The sequence below is a fragment of the Geotrypetes seraphini genome, chromosome 10 (assembly GCF_902459505.1).
Source record: "Geotrypetes seraphini chromosome 10, aGeoSer1.1, whole genome shotgun sequence".
NCBI classification, from domain to species: Eukaryota; Metazoa; Chordata; class Amphibia; order Gymnophiona; family Dermophiidae; genus Geotrypetes; species Geotrypetes seraphini.
Genome location: NC_047093.1, coordinates 95948744 through 95971778, shown reverse-complemented (window position 1 = coordinate 95971778; position 23035 = coordinate 95948744). Strand labels below are relative to the sequence as shown.

At 45.1% G+C, this 23035-nt stretch overlaps 1 protein-coding gene across 2 annotated transcripts in view; it reads left to right on the top strand.

Moving 5' to 3' along the window:
• LOC117367590 (amiloride-sensitive sodium channel subunit alpha-like) overlaps window positions 1–18372 on the top strand; it is a 267236-nt gene extending 248864 nt beyond the window's left edge. For both annotated transcript variants that reach the window (XM_033960281.1, XM_033960282.1), the window contains exons 10-11: window positions 9043–9118; window positions 16753–18372. In XM_033960281.1, the coding sequence (XP_033816172.1) occupies window positions 9043–9118; window positions 16753–16965 (289 nt within the window). In that variant the 3' untranslated portion in view covers window positions 16966–18372. The remainder of the gene's footprint in view (window positions 1–9042; window positions 9119–16752) is intronic.
• Window positions 18373–23035: the final 4663 nt, after the last annotated feature.

The window sequence follows — 23035 nt, the reverse complement described above, 5'->3', positions numbered from 1 at the left end:
TATTATTTTTAAGCAATTTAAGATTATTTCCAAGAATAATCTTGTTACAGAAAAGATAGTGGTAACATAGAAAACAAAATACCATGTTTTCCCAAAAATAAGACAGTGTCATATTAATTTTGGGTCCAAAAAAATGTATTAGGGCTTATTTTCGGGGATGTCTTTTTTTTTTTCATGTACAACAATTATCTCTCCCTTCCTCTCCTCTACCCCAATTCTTCCTCTTTCCTTTCTTCCCCCCCTACCATGTGCAGCATCTATCCCTCCATCCCCCGTGCAGCAGAACCCCACCAACCCTCCCACTGTGAGACCGATATATCTCCGCTCCAAGGCCTCCAAAAACTGCGGTGGCGGCAGCGCTCTAAATGGGCTGTTTCGCGGCCATCCCCATAGCAGTCTCCCCTCTGCCGTGTAACTGATGATATTATCAGTGACACGGCAAAGGGAAGGACCCGGCGGGGAAGGCCGCAAAGTAGCCCATTCAGAGCGCTGCTGCCGCTGCTGTTTTTGGAGGCCTCGGAATGGAGGTATGTCGGTCTCACGGTGGGAGTGTCGGTGGGGTTCTGCTGCACAGGGGGATGGGAGGGAGGGATAGAAAGATGCTGCAGAGGGAAGGCCCGGCCCTGGTGGGGAAGACCGTGAAGCAGCTTATTCAGAGCGCTAATGCCACCACTGCTGTTTTTAGAGGCCTTGGAACTGAGGTATGTCAGGTCTCACTAGGATGGGGGTTGCTGAATTTTTTTGGCGAATCGGGCAGGGATGAAGTCGGAGACTGTCGGGGACATTCGGGGTTCGATCTTAACTAGGGCTTATTTTTGGGGTAGGGCTTATATTAGGAGTATCTTTAAAAATCATGCTAGAGCTTATTTTTGGGATAGGTCTTATTTTTGGGGAATCACGGTACTTAGGAATCATCATACAATAGACAGAATAATATAAACATATTAACATTTTCTCTTTGACCGCCCCTACGTTGTGGAATTTAGCTCCAAATTACCTAAGAGAAAGTACATCACTTACCATCTTCAAACCAAATTTGAAAGCATTCCTGTTCAAAGACACCTTTGACTTATGATCGTCCTTTAAGACTGCTGCCCTTACTTTTTACTGGCACCAAAGCCGTCCTTATGTTTCCTTGCCCCTTCATTCTTCCCTTCTTTACTATCCAAATATTGTAGTTCTTCCCCTTTCCTTTTGTTCCTGTTTAGTCCACAACTTGTGTTTATTTGTACTGTTTCTTTTTTATAATTTGATATATCTCCAATTGTTTTAAATATGTAAATTGGGGGGAGGAAGTGACATCACTGATGTGGCAGGGCACAATCGGCTGAAGCTCTATCAGGGCGGCGGCGCATATTAGCAGGTCGGTGGCAGTTTTTTCCCCCAGCATCGTGTTTGCAATGGTGAGCGATTGCGGCATCCACCCGCTACAAGTTGGACACGGTGAAATGCGGGCTTGATAAGGCCTCGCCTCCTCCCGGCGCATCCAAGATGACAACAGCTTTAGGTGCAGAGCGAGGCAGGGAAGCATAGGGCCAGGAGGCCAGAGAGATTGAGGGGGAACACGGCCCTTTGGAAGCGGGATGGCTGACTGAACTGATAGCGACCCTAAAGGCGGATATTCTCTCGATCCGCACGAATATTAAGCAGACAGTTCTGGACATCAAACAAGAATTGCAGGAGGTTGTGCGCAAGCAGGAGGTACTGGAGACTCAAATGAACACAGTGGCAGAGGACCTCATTGATACACAGGATGGGGCAGCCATTTGGGATAAACTGGAGGACATTGAGAACCGCACACGAAGATGTAACTTGCGGTTGCGGGGAGTCCCTGAGCAAGAACCTTATAAAGATGTTCGGAAAGTGTCACAAGATATTTGTGAGGATTTGATGTGATTGGCTCAGGGTGGGTCGATTGGAGATTTTGGAGTGACTATCGAACGAGCCCACCGAGCCTTGGGCCAGGTGCAGGGGAATCTTCCCAGAGACATAGTAACATAGTAGATGACGGCAGATAAAGACCCGAATGGTCCATCCAGTCTGCCCAACTTGATTCAATTTACATTTTTTTTTTTTTTTCTTCTTAGCTATTTCTGGGCAAGAATCCAAAGCTTTACCCGGTACTGTGCTTGGGTTCCAACTGCCAAAATCTCTGTTAAGACTTACTCCAGCCCATCTACACCCTCCCAGCCATTGAAGCCCTCCCCTGCCCATCCTCCACCAAACGACCATATACAGACACAGACCGTGCAAGTCTGCCCAGTAACTGGCCTAGTTCAATATTTAATATTATTTTCTGATTCTAAATCTTCTGTGTTCATCCCACGCTTCTTTGAACTCAGTCACAGTTTTACTCTCCACCACCTCTCTCGGGAGCGCATTCCAGGCATCCACTACCCTCTCCGTAAAGTAGAATTTCCTAACATTGCCCCTGAATCTACTACCCCTCAACCTCAAATTATAGTCATCTGTCTGACTTCATATGGAGTGAAGGGAGCTATTTTGCAGACAGCGTGTCACCACAGTGACTATACTTGGAATGGGCTGCCTATTGCGGTCTATCAAGATTTGGCGGCTTTGACTCTGAAAAAGCAGAGAGACTTTCAGTGAGTTACTCACTATCTGTGGCAGGCTGGTTATAAATACCGCTGACAATTTCCTTTTCCTATGCTGATGACCATTGGGTCGGTGCACAAGAGAGTTAAAACCACTGCGGAGACGTGGAGTGATTTGAAAGAATTGTTGAGTGATGCTTTGCCGGCGGAAGTGTGCAGCGAGCCTGGTGAGCGCCCTGCTGGTGAGCGGAGTTTAAGATGGCAGAGAGTGTGGTCGCAGGGCAAGCCAAAGAGGATGCCTCCTGAGTCAGAGATTGGACGTCTGCCATGATGCTGTAGTTTGGACTTGTTGCTGGCTTTACGCTTTTATTGTTTGTTAGGGAGAGCAGTTTAGAGCTCTCGGGGAAGTATGCTGGGGTAGATGGATGGTTGGGGGGAGGAGTGGGGGTGGGGGGAGTTCGCTTGTGTTGGGGGGTGGTGAGCTGTTTGGGAGTGTGCTAGAGTGTGTGGGTATGGAGGGGAGACTGGGATAGTATGTGTGGGTATTTTTGGGTGCATGTTCTATTGCGGCCTTGCCATTGGTGGGCCTTCCTTATTTAGTTGGTCTTGGCCGGCTATGGGGGTGGATAGGGTAGTTGAGAGGGGAGGTAGGGGGGAGTTGGGGGAGAGGGGGGGTTGCAGTTTTTGGAGGGTTTGAGTGGTTTGATCCAGGGGGCCATGGTTGCTTTGGAGGGGAATGTGGCTGGAGGCTGGGCTGACCGTGTTCGGGTTAGGTGTATGGCTACGCTTAAGATAGTGTCGTGGAATGAGGGGGGTATAAACTCACCAGTGAAATGATCAAAAATATTACAGCACTTGCAGCGGCATAAAGTAGATGTGGCCCTGTTGCAAGAAACTCATTTAAATGCTATGGAACATAGTAAACTTAAGAAATGGTGGGTCGGGGATTATGTAGCTGCAGATGGGGTGGATAAGAAAGGGGTGGTCATTTTGTTTCGGAAGGGGGTGGTGACTAATTTGGAAGTATTGAATAGAGATGACGGAGGGCGTTTTGTTGTTTGTCGGGGGATGTTGGCTAAACGAATGATAATTCTTGGCTGTTTTTATGCTCCAAATGTTTATGACCCTCTCTTTCAGAAACGGATGGTGGCTGCATTACTGACCTATCAAGGGCCCCAATGATAGTGGGTGGAGATTTTAATGCAGTTTGGGACCTCTCACTTGATTGCTCCGGGGGGGGGGGGGGGGGGGACGGACTCTGGGGCTCACGGGTTGCAGAATATGAGACAATTGCTTGATCTGGGTGTTGTGTGGCGAGTATTACATCTGGTGGAGAGAGATTATACACACTTATCTCGGGCTCATAAAGCACAGTCATGCATCGATTACATTTTAGTGTCTAGTTCCTTGTTTGGCTCGGTTCCTAGGGCGGATTGGTCTTCAGTTATATCTGATCATGCATGGGTTTGGATGCAGTTAGCCGGGGAGGGGGGGTGGGAGCTACCCAGTCTAGAAAGCGCTGGGTTGTGGCAGTTCAGGTAGAGGAGTGATGGCATCGCGGTAGGGGAGATGAGGCAACAGAAACCCCGCCCACAGGTGGGGCTTGAGGCACCTGGGCCAATCAGAATAGAATCCTGAATTATATATCCCTGATTTTGCTTTAAGCATAGAATCTAATACTTTCCCTGTCCTTTCAATCTTCCCTACTTTCAGCTAGTAAAAAAAAATTAACAAAATCCCTCTTTTCCTTTACTTTCTTGGGAAGTTTTGTTCTTATCTGCTTAGTTCTCTGCTGAATTAAGAACTTTACCCTCCCGACACCCCGCCCACCCCAGGGTTTGCTACGGATATATAGACAACTGTGACAGGGTGAAGTTCCTGTTACGAGCCAGTAGGAGTCTGAGCAGTGGTGTGTGGAGCTCATTTGCATAAAGATCCTTCAAAGGATGCTGGGAGTTGTCTATTCACCCTGAGTAAAGTAGGGTGCTGAAAAGTAGAGTTAGCTTCGGCCTAACCCTTGGTGAGGCTGATAGACTGGCCTGCCTGGTAGAGCTTGGAGTCCAGGGAGGGACTCAGGCTTGGGCCTGGTCAGCAGAGGGCCTGGTGGTGAATGTGTCAGAGAGCAGGAGACTGAGTGACTGGGAAAGTCCTCACAGAGAGCAGCTGAGGGACCAGAAGAGTTCTCAGGGTGTGCAGAAGTCTGAGCAACTGAAAGAAGGGAAAGTCCTTGGTGCATGTATTTGGGAAAAGATACCCAATTCCTGTGGACATCCCCTTACATTCATGTACTATACCACTTATGCATGCCTTTATAGAAAAGTACTTAGGCCCTGATGCATGTTAGCTTAGCCTCTGATGCACTAAAGGGTTCTTGGGGGCTTCTTGGGTAGCAGCTATTGAGAAGCCCATGCAAATGCATTACAGGGAAACTCTTTAGTATTAAATTGAGCACTCCACGTAATGCACAGCAGAGAACACCCACCTCTTACCATGCAAACTTTTCTGGCAGGTCTGGAGCTGTCAGTGATTTCCTTGGTAGGAGCGGTTTGTTGTAATTTAAGCAGTTTGCATGTCTGATGTGTATGTGTGTTTTGCGCCTAACAGCTGCATCTAAAACTGATGTGTAACTAAAAAAAAAAAAAGAGAAAGACTTCCAAACTTGCCACAGCAAAAGAGGTCTTAAATGCATCTGGAAGTTTTTTTGCAGCTTACTGGAACTCTGCCATCACAGCCCTGCACTGTACTGGACTTGTACACAAGAGCTGTGCCTAACACTCAGTTCTTATGCGCAGGCACCAAGCACAGTTTCTCCCCGCAATATTCAACATGAAAAGCGTGCGAATAATTTACCTGCTATTTGTGCTGATCATCGTCCAGAAATTGAAACTTGCTCCCAAACCCAGTATTTTCCAGCGAGTTTCTGGAGCTCTGTGCATCTGGCCCTCAGGCCCAGATTCTATAAACAGCGCCAGCATCAGCGGCTGCCTAAAAGTGGCCACCATTCACGTGTCAATCATGCATCTGCATTGTTTATAGAATCATGGCTGTTTTTTTAAAACAGGCACTTAATGGAAGCCAGAAGGTTACAGGCCTACTGTTAAGGTGCCTGTCATGCACCTAAAGAAGCACCTAGGATACCTAAGGCCACTTCTGGTGTAAACCAAGACCATGCTGGCTTCAGACATCCTTAGGCATGCCTAGACGCTTCCGCAGGCACTCCAAAAGGCGCCTTCAATGTAGGCACCATTCACTGCATCAATTTTTTTTTTTTTAAAGTGTGTTCTGATTGGTTAGTTGGCAGAAGAACCAGTGGCGTAGTGAGGGGGAGAGGTGTTGGGGGTGGGGGGAGGTTGGCCCACCCCATCCACTCCTTCCCTGCCCCTTTCCCCATACCTCTTTAACATTCCCAGCACGAGCAGCTTCCCCAACCTGCTGCTTGCGCCAGTGTCGGCTCTTCCTCTGACATCACTTCCTAGGCGCAAGTCCAGGAAGTGACATCAGAGGAAGAGCTGACGCTGGTGAGAGCAGCACGTTGGGGTTGCTGCTTGCGCTGGAAACATTTCAGAGGTACGGGGGAAGGGGGCAGAGAGAACAGGTGCTGGTGCCCCCACCAAGACAGCGCTCGGGGTGGACTGCCCCCTCCCTTTACTATACCAGTAGAGCAGGACGCCTACCACCGCCTAACTTTGTGACGCCATTACTAGAATCTGGGCCTCAGTGACTTTGCTGCCATTTATGCATGTAAATATACACTTACCTGGAAAAGCACCAATATTCTGGACATTTACACATACAGAAGGCACATAAAAGTAAGCGTACATAAATATTATTAATTTTTTTCCCTGATCCTATCTTCTTCTATGATTTTCCTCTCTCCTCTTGACATAGTATACTAAACTAAACCTTAAATTTATAGACCTTGTCATCTTTATGAGAATAAAGATCGACTCGGTTTACAAAAATTAATGTAAAAGATAGAAAAAAAAAAAAGCAGATTTACAATTTGGTGAATAACCAGGTTTTTAAATGTTTACGGAAGATTTGAAGAGTATCTGAGTCTCTCAGCCACAATGGAATGTTATTCCAAAATTCAGTTCATTTGAATGAGAAGGACTTACCTAATTTGCTAGAAGAAACAATACCTTTCATAGAGGGGAATGATATAATTTAAGTGCTCCTTTTATCAAGGCGTGCTACGAGGGTTAGCGCGTCGGACATTTCATCACGCGCTAACCCCCGCAGCAGCCTAAAATCCTAACGCCTCATCAATGGAAGCGTTAGGTACTAGCACGGCAGGCAGTTTAACGCAAGGCATTCCGCGCGTTAAACCGCTACCATGCCTTTGTAAAAGGACCCCTAAGTGTATGCATAGATCTAACCAGTCCTTGTTTGTTGGTAATCCAGGATAAAGGAATTAGTAGAGGGCAAACACCTGATAGGATTTTGAAAGTAAGATAAGCACATTTAAACTGAATTCTGGTGAATACTGGAAGCCAGTGTAGTTTAGCAAACAGCGGGGATACGTGTTCGAATTTGCCTTTGCCAAAGATTAACTTGGCCGCAGTGTTTTGAATTAGTTGAAGCCTATGTAAGCCATTTTTGGTTAGACTAAGATAAATAGAGGGCTCCTTTTACTAAGCTGCGGTAGCGTTTTTAGCGCACGCTGCATATTAGCGCGTGCTAACCCCCGAGCTACGTGGAAAAACTAACGCCCGCTCAATGGAAGCGTTAGCGTCTAGCGCGCAGGACATTGTAGCGCGCGGTAAAACTGCTAGCGCGGCTTAGTAAAAGGAGCCCAGAGTTACAATAATCCAGCCGTGAGAGAACGATGGAATGAACAAAACAGAAAAGTGCCTCTGTTGGAAGCAAGACCTGACTTTTCTAAGCATGTGGAGGTTGAAAAAGCATTTCTTTACTAGAGAATTAATGTGCTCGCTGAATGAGAGTGAAGACAGAGTCTAAAATAATACCTAAGATTCTGGAAGAGAACTCAATTGGCAAAGACAATGAAATAGAAGATGCAAGGCCATCTAGCCTAGGGCCAAGCCAAAGCAACTTGGTTTTATTTTCATTTAATTTCATTTGCACTAAAAAAGCCCATACTTGAAGTCTTTTTCATATAATTTTTTTTGTAAACCACTTTGATTTTACTTAACATATCAAATGCCTATTACACTAAACTATACTGCAGTAAATGCAGGTACCTAGTTATAGAATTGCCCTTAAAGAGCTTTACAGGTTTCCTTTCAAGTGATTTACAAGATGTCATTGTGAAGAGAAATTCAAGTAGCAGAAATGTGATGTCCTGCACCATAAATCCTTCTGTTACACACTGATGCTGAGCACAGCCATTAGGAGTGAAATTATAGGCTTAAACCAGTATATCATAGAGAAATGGGGAGACCCAATGATCCACAGTGAAAACAATCCACCGATGAAAACAAAACCAAAAACTGTGGATACAGATGTTCTGGAGATAATTGCTACTTCAGCTTGTCTGCGGTGTTCTTTGCTCACATGTTTAAAGACAATAGACTGTTTTCAGTCCAATTCTTTATATGACCCCTGAGGAAGGCGTGTTCGCCGAAACACAGACCATGTAGAGTCCGGTTGAATTTTTATCACAGTATTTTTTATCATTGTACTTTTTAAATTGAATTTTCATGGTTTTATAAGTCAGTGTTTAATAAATTATCTCCAGAACATCTGTATTCACAGTTTTTGATTTTGTTTAAACCAGTATATCTCAAACTGTTTGCCAAGGCACACTAGTGTGCCTCCTGAGATTCTAAGTGTGCCATGGCACACTGAGGAGGAAGAGAGGCGCCTGCTAGCTGATTTCCCTACGCAGTATAGCGCTAGCACTGCCCGATTTGCCGAAGGCCTGCATGTTTTCCCCTTCTCTCTAGTGTCCTCCAGCTTCCCCCCTGGCCTCACCTTTAAAGCTAATTACAGCAGCCTGCAGAGGATCGCTGGTAGGTAAAATGATTTTATTTTCAATAAAGTGATTGAAATGTGTCAGTTTTGAGAATTTATAGCTGCTGTGTATATTGTGTGTATATGAAAAATGAATGTAAAAAAATTGCATTACAATTAGTAAAGGGGATGGGATCTGGGGTAGAGTTTGGGTGGGCCTAGAGAGGTCTGTTAATTTGTTAGACTTAGGGGGTACTTAGCTTGAAGTAGTTGAGAACACTGCTGTAGGCAATCAGATAGCACCAGTGCCTCTCCTCTCTGGCCCTCGTCCCTGTTGGCACCCCTTACTGGCGTCTCAGGGCCCATCTGGAGGGCCTCTGCACATGCATGGACGTCAACGTGATGATATCATGCATATGCATGATGTCATTACGGCGACGTCCACGCACTTCTGGTTGCCTCAAGCTGTGGCCACTACCTTTAGTGTGCCCCGGCTCGAGAAAGTTTGAGAGACACTGGTTTAAACACTTCTGTGCAGGTTGTTAACTACATGTTACATTAAATATTCTAGGGATAATTTTGTGAAGGTGGTGGTCTACTTCAAACAGTTGAACTATGAGCTCATTGAAGAGGAACCCTCAATGACAGTGAGTATGTCTATAATGAAGCATCAGAGATAGGGTCTGAATTCCTACAATAACACTGTATCCATGAGTGGATATAGGCTGTGGACCCTCCATAGACATAGCCAAACAACAATGTGCCAGCAAAACAAAATGCTTTTATTAGATTGCTCATCAAACATAAACCTAGGCCAACTCCCCCCACAGGCCTGGAAACTGAAGCGTGAACAAAATCCTCTTGTAATTCAGTTCAAATAAAAAAATATATGGTTCTCTCAAGCTACTCTTTGTTACAGCATGCACAGGAAGATCATCTTAAAGTATGGTCAGCATTCATCAGACAAGAAAGGGCATGACTTCTATCAAACAACAAGGTTAGCAGTTCATAATGTTAAACTGAGAACTCTACGACCTTGGCCAATCTGCTGGTTCTTCACCTCTGAATGCTGTTCCTTCCTGCTCAGGGCCTTACTGCCTTGTTCATGTTTAGGGTGGCACACACTCTGGCTAGGGTTACCAGACATCTGGAAAACCCAGACAAATCCCCTTTTTAGAGAACAGACCTGATGTCTGGATGGGTTGTTTTTTTTTTTGTAATTGTTTATTTATATAATGGAGGAGTCTGTCTGGGATTAGCCTGCTATCCCAACTCTCCTTCCCTGGCTGCTGTAATTCAATCTTTGGGCAGCCAGCAGCAGTAACAAAGTGAGCCTGCTGCCATTGGCCTGCCCCAAAAGCCACCTCTCTGCAGGTACACGGTAGAGAATGACACGGTGACAAAATTCATCACCGTTCCCATCCCCGCGGAAAACCATCTTCATGTCATTCTTTAAGGAGAGAGGGAAGAATCAGAGTATAATTGGGCACAACCACTGACCCGCAAACTTTGCTTTGAAGAATGCTGGTGTAGAAGGACCGAGGTTGAAATAGACACTAGAAAATGACATGGGATTATTTCCCGTGGTTATCCGCGGGGACGGGAACGGTGATGAATTTTGTCACCGTGTCATTCTCTAGTACACGGGAACAGGAAGTCGCTGCAGGGAGGTGGCTTCTGGGGTAGGCAGGTAAACAGGAACAGGAAGTTGCTGCAGGGAAGTGGCTTCTGGGGCAGGCAGGCAGGCCAGTGGCAGCAGGCTCACCTCAATGCTGCTGCTGGCTGCCCAAAGATTGAATTACAATGGCCAGGGAGGTAGGTGGGGGAAATTGGGAGCTAGAGAGAGCGATTGTGAGAGCAGCATTGGAGGTTGAAGGACAGTTGGAGGGTTGAAGATTCAACATCAGGAAAGGAGGGGGCTGGAGAAACAGCATGGAGGGAGGGAGGGGGGCTGGATAAACAGCATAGAGGAGGCGGGAAAAGCATTATGGAAAGGGGAGAGTGCTGGAGAAAAGAGCATGGAGTAGGGTAACATAGAAACATAGAAATAGACGGCAGATAAGGGCCACGGCCCATCAAGTCTGCCCACTCTAATGACCCTCCCTATTTATCTTTGCGGATAGATCCCACATGTCTATCCCATCTGGCCTTAAAATCTGGCACGCTCCTGGCCTCAATAACCTGGATTGGAAGACTATTCCAGCGATCAACTACCCTTTCAGTGAAGAAGAACTTCCTAGTGTCACCGTGCAGTTTCCCGCCCCTGATTTTCCACGGATGCCCCCTTGTTGTCGCGGGACCCTTGAAAAAGAAGATATCCTCTTCCACCTCGATGCGGCCCGTGAGATACTTGAATGTCTCGATCATATCTCCCCTCTCTCTACGTTCCTCGAGTGAGTAGAGCTGCAACTTCCCTAACCGCTCCTCGTATGGGAGCTCCTTGAGTCCCGAGACCATCCTGATGGCCATTCTCTGGACCGATTCCAGTCTCAGCACATCCTTGCGGTAATGCGGCCTCCAGAATTGCACACAGTACTCCAGGTGCGGTCTCACCATGGATCTATACAGTGGCATAATGACTTCCGGTTTGCGGCTGACGAAACTCCTGCGTATGCAGCCTATGATTTGCCTTGCTTTGGATGAAGCTTGCTCCACTTGGTTTGCAGATTTCATGTCTTCCCTGACAATCACCCCTAAGTCTCTTTCCGCTTCAGTTCTTGTCAGGATCTCGCCATTTAGGGTGTAAACCTTGCATGGATTTCGGCTCCCCAGGTGCATGACTTTGCATTTTTTGGCATTGAAACTGAGTTGCCAGGACCTAGACCAGCGCTCCAGTAGAAGTAGGTCATGCATCATATCGTCTGCCATTGAATTTTTGTCTGTTGTGCTTTTGCTCACTACATTGCTTAGTTTGGCATCATCGGCGAATAATGTTATTCTACCTCGGAGCCCTTCTGTCAAGTCTCTTATATAGATGTTGAACAAGATCGGGCCAAGGACGGAGCCCTGTGGCACTCCACTTATCATCTCTGACATTTCGGAGGGGGTGCCATCCACCACTACCCTCTGGAGCCTACCTCCAAGCCAGTTCCCAACCCATTTGGTCAATGTGTCGCCCAATCCTAAAGAACTCATCTTGCTCAGCAACCTACGGTGTGGTACGCTGTCAAATGCTTTGCTGAAATCCAGGTAGACGATGTCCAGGGACTCACCAGCATCCAGCTTCTTCGTCACCCAGTCAAAGAAGCTGATCAGGTTGGATTGGCAGGATCTCCCTTTAGTAAATCCATGTTGGCGGGAATCCTGTAGATTCTCCTCGTTCATGATCCTGTCCAATTGGCGTTTGATTAGGGTTTCCATTAGTTTGCTCACTATTGATGTGAGGCTCACTGGTCTGTAATTTGCCATCTCCATCCTGGAGCCTTTTTTGTGGAGTGGAATGACATTAGCCGTCTTCCAGTCCATCGGGACGTTACCTGTACTAAGGGAGAGATTGAAGAGTGCGGATAGCGGTTTCGCCAAGACATCACTCAACTCCCTGAGCACCCTAGGGTGTAAGTTGTCAGGCCCCATTGCCTTGTTGACCTTGATTTTTGACAGCTCGCAGTAGACGCTGCTGGGTGTAAAGTTGAAATTACTAAACGGGTTTAACCCTTGTTTGTGGCTGAGGGCCGATTCCCGGCGCCTCGCGGGTGAAGACTGAGCAGAAGTATTTATTTAACAGTTGGGCTTTATCCGAGTCCGTCTCCACATAGTCTCCGTCTGGTTTTCTGAGACGTACTATCCCGCCCGAGTTCTTATTTCTGTCACTGATATACCTGAAGAAAGATTTATCCCCTTTCTGGATGTTCTTTGCTAGAGACTCCTCCATGCGGAATTTGGCCTCCCTAACTGCTGCTTTGACGGCTCTTGACTTGGCCAGATATTCTACTCTAGAGTCCTGTGTCCCTGATTGTTTGTAAGAGATGAATGCTTTTTTCTTCTCTTTGATGAGGTCCGAGATCTCCGTAGAGAACCACTGTGGCTTGTTGTTCCTACTCCGTTTGCTCACTGATTTAACATAGCGGTTTGTTGCTTCCAGTATGGTGGCTTTCAAAGTTGACCACATTTCTTCCACGCTGTCGGTGTCTGCTTGGCTTTGTAGTGCCTGGTGAACGAAGTCTCCCATGTCTTGGAAATTTGTGTCCTTGAATTTGAGAACCTTGGTCAGTGTGGTAGATTTCGTGAATCCTTTCCTGAGATTGAACCATATCATATTGTGGTCACTGGAGGCCAAAGTTTCACCCACCGAGACCTCTGTGATACTTTCTCCATTGGTAAGTACCAGGTCCAGAATTGCCTGATCCCTTGTTGGTTCAATTACCAGTTGCCTGAGTCTTGCTCTATTCAAAGAGTTTAATAGCTTCCTGCTGCTGCCGGAAGCAGAGGAAAGTGTGACCCAATCCACATCAGGCATGTTGAAGTCACCTACCAATACTGTGTCCCCCCGCAAGGTGATATTCTCTATATCTCCAATTAGTTCCATATCTAGGTCATCTTGATGTTTGGTCTGTACACTATGCCAAGATACAGGCATTTGTCCTTCCCTCTGGCCAAATTTACCCAAAGGGATTCCCCAGTGTACTGTACATCTGTGATGCTGGTGACCTTAATGTTATCTTTAGTATATAATGCTACACCACCACCCATTTTACCCTCCCTGTCCCGACGAAGCAAGTTGTAACCTGGAATGACCATGTCCCACCGTGGGAGTCAGTTAGCCAGGTCTCAGATATCGCCACCACATCCAGGTCGGCATTCCTCATTTCTGTTTCCAAGTCTAGGATCTTGTTTCCCAGACTGTGGGCATTGACGTACATAGCCCTCCATGTTGTGTGTTTGTTGTATGTCAGTGGGGACAATCCCTCTTTATCAGCTAGGACACCATGAGCATTATTCGCGTGTCTCTTACACTCCCTAGACCGAGCGCTACAGCGTGTACCTGTCCCTGACTCCCCATGACTGCAGTGTGCTCCTATCCCAGACTCGGTAATGTGTGTACCCTGTGGGGGTATTCCCGTTTGGGCTACTTGAGCTCCTTTAGTGCAATTTGCAACGTGTGCACTCTCGCTGGGCCCAGAATTACAGTGTGTACTCTCCCTAGACCCAGAATTACAGTGTGTACTCTCCCTAGACCCAGAATTGCTATGTTTACTTCCCCTAGACCCATAAATGTAGTGTGCCCCAGAAATATAGTGTTTACTTAGCTCAGTCTCTAAAGAGTATTGGTAGCTTAGCTCATCAGGCGGGTTGTTTGTGCCCGTACCCTCCCCCAACTTACCTAGTTTAAAGCCCTGTGTAGTAGGCGGGCTAGATGGGAGGGGAGAGATAAACAGCAGGAGAGGAGGTTGAAAGGAGAGAGAGAAAGAAACACTAAAAAGGTACAGAGGATAGAAGAGGGCCCATGGAAATGGGTGAAAGGTAGGTGGGGCTGTAGATGAAGTGTGGGTGGGGCTATAGCCAGGGTCATATGTCCTCTTCTGTGCCTTCACAAATATGGTAGCCCTAATTCTGGCATAATCCATAAGTCCCTAAACTCAGTGGTAGAGGAGAGTGTAGCATAGTGGTTAGAACTACGGCCTCAGCATCCTGAGGTTGTGGGTTCAAACCCTGTGCTGCTCCTTGTGACCCAGGGCAAGTCACTTAGGGGAAGATTCTCAAAACTTTAACATGGTCGCTAAATTGGTTTCAGCCGGTTTAGCATTCATGTATTTTAGCAGTGGATTATCAAAATGGCTTACTGTGGTTTTCTCTGAGCTTCCTAGCAGTCTCCCACTGTGCCATGCAAATGTATTACAATGAGGCCATTAATATTTAAACAAGCACACCAGATGATTCTCTGTTATCACCGAGTGATTCCCTAACCTGGCTGTCCTACATTTGCAAGCAAAATTTTCCAACTAGTCTGAGCTGTACTAGACTTACTTTCTGGTCAGGGCCTGAGCGCTGATTGGCTCAGGCTAAAACAGGAAAGTAAGGCTTGACAGCTCAGACCTGGCAGAAAATTTTCCTGCCATCAAGCAACCTCCCCCCTGCCTGGCAGCGAAAGCTATGCCCACTCCCTCCCACAGCTAATGCTAAGCAACCCCCCCCCTCACCCCGACACTTCCTAGCAGCGGAAGACATGCCCATTCCCTCCCACCACCAAGCAACTCCCCTGACCACCCCCTACCCCCCCTGGCAGCAGGAGAGATGCTCACACCCTCTCACCACCAAGCAACCCCCCCAACACTCACCCCCCCCCCCGCCGTCATACCCTCGATGTGTCTCCCTTACCTTGTTTATGAAGACCGGCCAGAGGAATGCCTCATACCTCTGGCCCGACCAGCAGGCCCACCTCCTGTGGGAGGGGCCTTAAGCAACCTGGGCCAATCAGAGCCTTAGGCCCCTCCCCAGCATATCCCAGGATGCACTGGGGAAGGGAAGATCTGCCATTTTGAAGAAGTGGGCCTGCTGGCTGGAGGCATCTATCTGGCCAGCCTTTATAAACAAGGTAAAGGGGGTGGGGGGTCATCGGGGGTATGACAGTGGCAGCAGGAGGAGGGGGAAGTTGCTTGGTTGCGGGAATGGGCAACTCTCCTGCTGCCAGGGGGGTGTTGCTTGGTAGCGGGAGTGGGCATCTCTCCTGCTGCCAGAGGGGGTGTGTCAGGAGATGTTGCTTGCTGGCAGGAGGGAGTGGGCATCTCTTCCGCTGCCAGAAGGGTGCTTGGTGGCAGGAGGGAATGGGCAACTCTCCCACTACCAGAGGGGATGTCAGGGGGGGTTGTTTGGCAGCGGGAGTGGGCATCTTCCCCGCTGCCGGGGGGGAATGTCTGGGGGGGGTTTGCTTGACAGCAGCGGAGGGACGAAGTGGGTATCCCTCCTGCTGCCGAGGGTTGGGGTTGCTTGATGTTGGTGGCAGGAGGGAGTGGGAAATCTTCATATTGGGGTCGTTTTTTATGTATTTCTTTTTTTTATTTGTGCATTTATTCTGCACATGTGCCGATATTTATCACCAGTGATCCGCACATGCAAATTTAGTGACCTTCCGCAAACCTCATTTGCAAGTGCGGTTTTTTAAAAAGAATGATAGGCTACAAATTAATATCTGGATTTATGAATAAAAAACCAAATACTGGTCTCCAGGACATTTGGAGCATTGAGATTAAGCATCAAAATACTGCGTCTCAATGGCCACAAATTTGGTCTTGGAGGATGAGATGCACAATGTCTGCATCTATGAGACAAACATGATTTTTTCTGTTGCATAGAGCATTCTGGACCACTGTTCGTTTAAAAAAATCAGATTGCTCTAAGTCGGATAGATGTTGGCATTGTCATCTTGAAGCAGGGACTCTAGATTATTTATTGTTCTATTGCCAATTTATTATGGATTTTTGGAAATCAATTTGGGGCCAAATTAATAGTTTATTAGAAAATCATGTGGCATTATCGTATGATACAGTATTATTTGGTATGTCTATGAGGGTAAGAGCCAAATATCTTCCAAAAATAATAAACTCTTATTTTAACAGGAGTCGCCATACAACAAATAACTTGTAATTGGAAAAATTGGAATAGATTAAACTACAGTTTTTGGTGGAATTCAGTGTGTCATATTTATAAAATGGAAAGAACATTAGCTATTCAGAAAGGAAATTTTAATAAATTTCAAGATGTGTGGGGGCCATTAACAAATTATTGGTATTAACAAATGAATAGGTATTATTTTCCCTGATATGTACAAATGAAAGAATGGGGTGGGGGAGGGGGGACTTTATTATATGGTGTATGCATTATGAGGTATTGAAGAGAAGGGAGGGAAAGGGATAATTCTATGCAATTTAAAGAATTGTAGAGTTTCAAGTGATATATTTAAGTCAAAATGGTATTACTTTTTGATGCACTTGATGTAAGTTATAAAAATGAATAAAGAATTAAAAAAAAAAAAAAAGAATGATACACTTTTTTGAAATCGTTACCATAGCAGCTGTCGGATTTTACCACGAATGTTTCAGAATCTTCCCTTTAATTCTCCACTGCCCAACTTACATTAGATAGAGTCCGCAGGGACAGATAGTGAAAAATGCTTGAGTACCTGATTTGTAATCGGTTCTGAGCTCCTTTGGAAGGACCGGACGATCTAAAAACTGAATAATATTTGCTAGAAGAAGGACCAGGCTTCCCTTAGTGAGACAGAATAAGGATTAGGGCCTAGCAGCTCCTGCATTCTGAGTCACTCCTCTTTGTTATTACTTTTCAGGAAATTGACCTGATCTCCAACATGGGTGGACTGGTTGGCCTTTGGGTGGGCTTCTCCGTCTGCACCTTGGCAGAATTCTTTGAGCTTTTCGTTGATGTTCTTCTATTTTTTATCCGACGATGCCTAAGGAAGGCATCACCAGAAGTGTACAGAAATCCATATCTGGAAAAACACCGACCAGGCTACATCAGTTGCAAAACAACCAGTATTTAACACTTAATACCAGTTTAACGTTACTCTAACTATCCAAGTGGTCAGAGGCATTAAATAAGATAAAGTTGGAGTTATTGGGTGCTGACAATATTCAATGCTGACATCTGCATAGCTAACCAGGCATCTAGGACCGCATAACTTCTAGTATCAGCTGGCACATGATTCGATATCCTCCTTTCCCTCGCACCTCACCAGAAAGGTCCAATTGCTTCCACACCCACCTCTCTAACAAGTATTTTTTATTTTATTTATTTTGATTTTTTTATACACCACCTTTCTGTGGTATAATCAAAGCAGTTTACATATTGTATTCAGGCCGGGACCTGCATGAGTCCTATATTTACGTTCTACCCTCCTGCGAAGTAAACATCTCTCCCACCCCCGTGACAACTAAAGCCTCCCTCCCTTTAGTACAGTGAGACTAGAGGCCATGGAAGCTGCTTTTACCATGGAGCTACTGGCTGAATATTGGCTAAGGGCTGCTTTTACAAAGGTGCGCTAGCGTTTTTAGCGCATGCACAAGATTAGCGTGTGCTATGGTGCGCGCTAGCCGAAAAATTACCACCTGCTTAAAAGGAGGTGGTAGCGGCTAGCGCACGCTAAAACCGCTAGCGCACATTTGTAAAAGGAGCCCTAAGTTTTTATAGTGCAGTTATCCAAGAGGCTTAAGCAAACCTAACCCAACATAAAAGAGGCACATCAAAAGTGAAACTGATACACTAGCTTGTATGAGTGAGGTAAACATAAGCAATAGACCACAGGGGAAAGACAGGCAAAGGACGTCATGAATAGAAAGAAAAAAATAATAATAATTTTTTAAAATAATTTTTTTAAATCAAATTTAAGCATTATCATTATACAAATAATAATAAAGGATTACAAAACATTACAGAAATTAAGGGAAATTTTCCCCACAACAGTAACTATTATCTCCTCTAGCCCACATAACGGGAGAAATTATCCTGATATAACTTAGGAAATATAATTAAATATAATCATGGTCTAAGATCAACTATTAATGGTGCAAAATACTTATCTAAACTCCAATTTTAATTAATTCAAGTAGAAACTACTTACTACTACTACTAATTTTATTCTTATAATACCGCCAAAGCCATAATAGTTTGAGGCAGTTTACAATAAGAAGTACTGGACAATCAGTAAAAAACAATACAAATCATACATACAGGATAAAAAAAAATTTAAAACAATGAATCAAACGATCAAACTGCGTTTTTACTAATTTTCCTAAAAATAAAGTAAGATGGAGCAGGCATAATAATATTGCCCAGCCAGTCATTCGTTTTACCTGCCCGAAAAGCAAGAGTTCTATCCAGAAATCTTTTAAAATGAAAAGCATTTACTGTTGGGTAAGCAAATACAGTGGAACCTTGGTTTACGAGCGTATTTCGTTCCAGAAGTATATTCGTAAACCAAATTGCTCATATTATCAAAACGAGTTTCCCCATAGAAATGAATGGAAACTCGCTTGATACGTTTCCCCCCTCAAGGCCACCGGCGCTGCTCCGTTCCCCCCCTTGAGGCCACAGGCGCTGCTCCATACCCCCCTGTGATCCGGCATCCCCCCGCTCGTGTCGCCCCCCCCTGTGATCCTACATCTCCCGCCGAGCACTCAAATAGCATCCCTTACCCCAATTTGGCACCGGCACCAACACACAGGACATGCCGGTGCCCCAAGATCCTCCCTCTGGGCTGGTCTGGGCTGGACTGGGCATCGAAGATCCTCCCTCTTGGCTGGGCTGGGCTAAACTGGGCCTTGAGCATTTGCGCATGCTCAAGGCCTTCTGGTCTCGCTCTCTGCCAAGTACAGTTTAAAAAAATAAGACAAAACTGCTATGGTAGTGCTCTTTTCCACCCAAACACAAAGCTTTTCCCCTTCCAAACCCCCTAAACATCCTATCCTCTAATCCAATCCATCCATTAAAGCTTGCCCCCCCAACCCTGCCTTGTTCCTTTCCCCTCCCCCTGAGACTTACTTGGGGTTTTCCATGGTAGTCTAGTGGGCCAAGATGGATGTGGTTCCTCCTCTGCTTTGGTCCCAGAGCTGTCCTGGGTTCAAAATGATGCTAGTTCTCTAGTGGTAGTCTCTCCATAAAAGGAGTCAGCTTAATGGAGCCTTGTAAAAGCTGGTTGCTGACAAAAGCTGGTAATGTTTGATTTGACTTATATATGTCTTGGTGCTTTATTGTGTACATTTTTTTGTGAGCTGCTCTGTAAAAAGTAGGTTATAAATGAATAAGAATAAAAAAAACCCATAAAACAAACCCCTTATTACCTTTATCATCATATACAAAAGAGCCTATATTTCTACTCAATACAAGAATTAAGATTCTGGTTAAGCTACTAACAGGATGATTAGCTCTTTTACTTCCTGAAGTTGTTCATCCGTATCAGACTGGCTTTGTAGCTGGGAGACAGGGAGCGGATAATGTTAAGTGGGCCTTTTATTCTATCTGGGCGGCTCAACAAGGGAGGATGAGGTCAATTGAGCCTTCATGCTAGAAATATTGAGGTAATTTGGGCCGGGGTCTAAATTCATACAGTGAATAGTTAGTCTATAGTCTAAGGTAGTAGATGAGAAAATAGTTGGAGAGAGGGATGACAAATCCTTGCTTGCTTCTTTTAATTGGGAATTGTAGTGAGGGGGGGGGGGGGCAAAAGGGTGAGGGGTAGGTATAGATTGGAGTAATGCTATCAGCTGCTTGAATAAAGTATCTTGAAACATTTCTGCAATTACAGAAATAATTTGGGCTCCCTAATGAGGATTTCAATATTTGAGGGTATGACATGTCATCAACAAGGGGACTGGACTACAGTTTGAAGGTGATCGTTGAATGAATGGGAAATTCATCAAGGGGCTAGGGGCTTGATATTAATTTATGCCCCAATAGTCTCTAGACTCGAGGTTCTCCAAGTTACTTTATATATTGTAATAGAAAAAGATTTAGGCACTGAATATACTGCTTTACAATGGAGGGATATCATGCTGGATGTACATAAATTCTCAGTGGCTTCTAGTCTTAAAGAGGCCAATGTGAAGCTGCTGTTCCAAAGGCATTTCACCCCTATACATCTTCACAAGATGAACCCAGCAGGATCAGAGTTCTACAGGTGAAGGTGTGGTGTAGTGGGCACTCTGCTCCATCTTTGGTGGGATTGCCTGGAGGTTTGGGATTTTTAGAGTAAAGTGGGTCAAGAAATGTATGTTATGTTGGGTCACACTTATGTTTATTAGGAACTGGGTGAAAACACACCTCAGTGGGGAATGCAGGAATGTTTGATTTGATTTATTTCTTAATATACCGCCTATTACTCTAGGGGCTCCTTTTATCAAGGTGCGCTACGGGGGTTAGCGCGTCGGACATTTCATCACGCGCTAACCCCTGCGGCACACCAAAAAACTAACGCCTCGTCAATGGAGGCGTTAGCGACTAGCAGGGCAGGCGGTTGAATGCTCAGTATTCCGCGCGTTAACCGCCTACTGCAGCTTGATAAATGGAGCCCTAGGTTTAAGAGCAGTTTACATTACATTACATTAGTGATTTTTATTCCACCATTACCTTGCAGTTTACATTCAAAATAATCTATAGCTTAACAAGTAAGCTATACAAACATTTAAAAAAAATCACATTATTTACTTTACAGTTATAGTAATAAAAAAGTAGAACCCATAAAATGATAGCCTATGCTTCTTACATTAACACGGAGCTCTGATTCTAAACCAAGAAAACCCACCCCATGTTAATAGCTGATACCCAATTCTTCACGTAACATTTCAATAATTGATTACTCACTTCTTCAAAATTAATTACCCTCTACTTCAGATAATGTTTCAAAAAGCTGAGGAAAACAACCACGTTTTCAGCACTTTACAAAATGTAAGATAATTGCTCAAATCAGAAATCATGGCAGGCCAGGTGTTCCAAAACTTGGGACCTATATAACTAAAAGACCTATTTCTAGTAGTAGATGTTAAACTTATCAGATGTAAGAAAGAAAGCTCTAACAAATTCTTTTGAGAAGAACGAAATGTCTTATCGCATTCAAGTCCTACTAACTTACTTTTAAGATAACCTGGTTGATGTAAATGAAAGGGGTCTTTTACCAAGATACGCTAGCCGATTTAGCTCGCGCTAAATGTTAACATAGAAACATAAGAGTATGACGGCAGAAAAGGGCCGGCGGCCCGACAAGTCTGCCCACTCAAGAACCTTCCCTCCTTTGAGAATCCATCTTTTAAGCATTCCCCTGGAGCGACCCCACCAGTCTGTCCCATTGTCCCTTGAAGTCGAGCATGGTACTGGCCTCGATTACCTGACGTGGAAGACTATTCCATCGATCAATTACCCTTTCGGTGAAGAAGTATTTCCTGGTGTCCCCATGAAATCTTCCCCCCCTGAGTTTTAGCGGATGCCCTCTTGTCGCCGTGGGATAGAACGTGTCCATAGAATATAATGGGCACGTTAGTATTTAGCGCACGCTAAATCGGCTAGCGCGCCTTTGTAAAAGACCCCCGAAATGCTACACAAGATAATTTGAACAGAATTCTTTCAGAAATGAGCAACCAATGGAGTTCTTTGAATATTAGTATAATATGATCGTACTTCTTCTTAAATGTAATCAAGTGGTTAGCTTTGTTCTGAACCAATTGTAATCTTTTTAGGCCGTTTTTTTGGAAGACCTTATATATAAGACATTACAATAATCCAATCTACTACCTAGCTGCCCAGCAAGTGCTGACCAAATATTAGAAGATATAAGATATCCATCTGTGGTCATCTGCAAGAGGAGTTTGCAAGAAATGGTGCTTACAAAATATTTTTTTGCTTCAAAACTCAATAAGGTGTAATGAAGGGAGAGGGGGAAGGGGTGTTCTTATTTGCCATATTGGAGGTTCATGTGCACTCATTGCAGCGGAATGCTTTTTTGTTTGGGGGGCCTGAAAGCTCCGCCCCAGACCCCCACCCCCATAATAATATTAATACTATTTTTCCCATTCATTTTTCACATATACATAAAATATAATCTTATTAACAACACATAATAAGTTAACCACAAAATTAAAAAAAACACAAAGCACACTATACACAGAGAAAATGTTAATTATCATTTATATTTGGGGGGATTTCAAAGATGTCAAGGCAAATGATTTAAAATATGCAATGTCACCTCAGTAACAACCAGGGCTGTGGAGTCGGAGTTGGAGACAATTTTGGGTACGTGGAGTCAGAGTCGTGGGTATCAGAAACTGAGAAGTCAGAGACAAAGGATTTATCCACCCGACTCCACAGCCGGACATGGGTGAAAAGGACCTGCTGGCTGTACCTAATCCATTTGCTAGCTGGACTTTGCGAGTCTGGAAAGGGGATGCACAACAGTTATTGGGTAAGGTTAAAGGGCTACATCATCTACCTTTGAGATTTGCCCCTGATTTTGTACCGGGTAAGGAAGGGGGGATATTTCGAAGATGGGAACAAAAAGAGTTGCAGTACTTTAGCCAATTGCTGGATGGGGGAGTCCATTCGTGCATTTCATTAGAATCTCGGAGAGAGCAGGAGCCAGAAGGCCTTGAGAATGTGCAAATGATGGCATTCAATGGCAAGAATCAATGGCAAGTGGCAGGCTCTTTGGGCATCGGCATGTCTTGTGGGTTGGTGCTGCGTGCTGGTGACCCATCGCAGTAAAGGTTTGGGCAGGGTGGGGGCGATGCCGGTTCGCGGGGGGGTGGAGTGGAAGTGCGCCAGTGGCCTCGGAGGGGGGTGTCTCTTGGGGATGAACGAATTAAGCGAGTTTCCCTTACTTTCTATGGGGAAACTTGCTTTGATATATGAGCACTTTGGTTTACGAGCATGCTTCTGGAATGAATTATGCTTGCAAACCAAGGTACCACTGTATTAGTACTTTTAGTTCTTGGTCCTGTATTTGCATGAGGTTATCTGTTTTCTGGTAGGAATGAACATTGAGAAGCATACAGAGTGCTTTGTGTAGTCTAATTTTGTGGTTAACCATTATGTGTTGTTAATAAGATTATATTGTGTGTGTGTGTGTG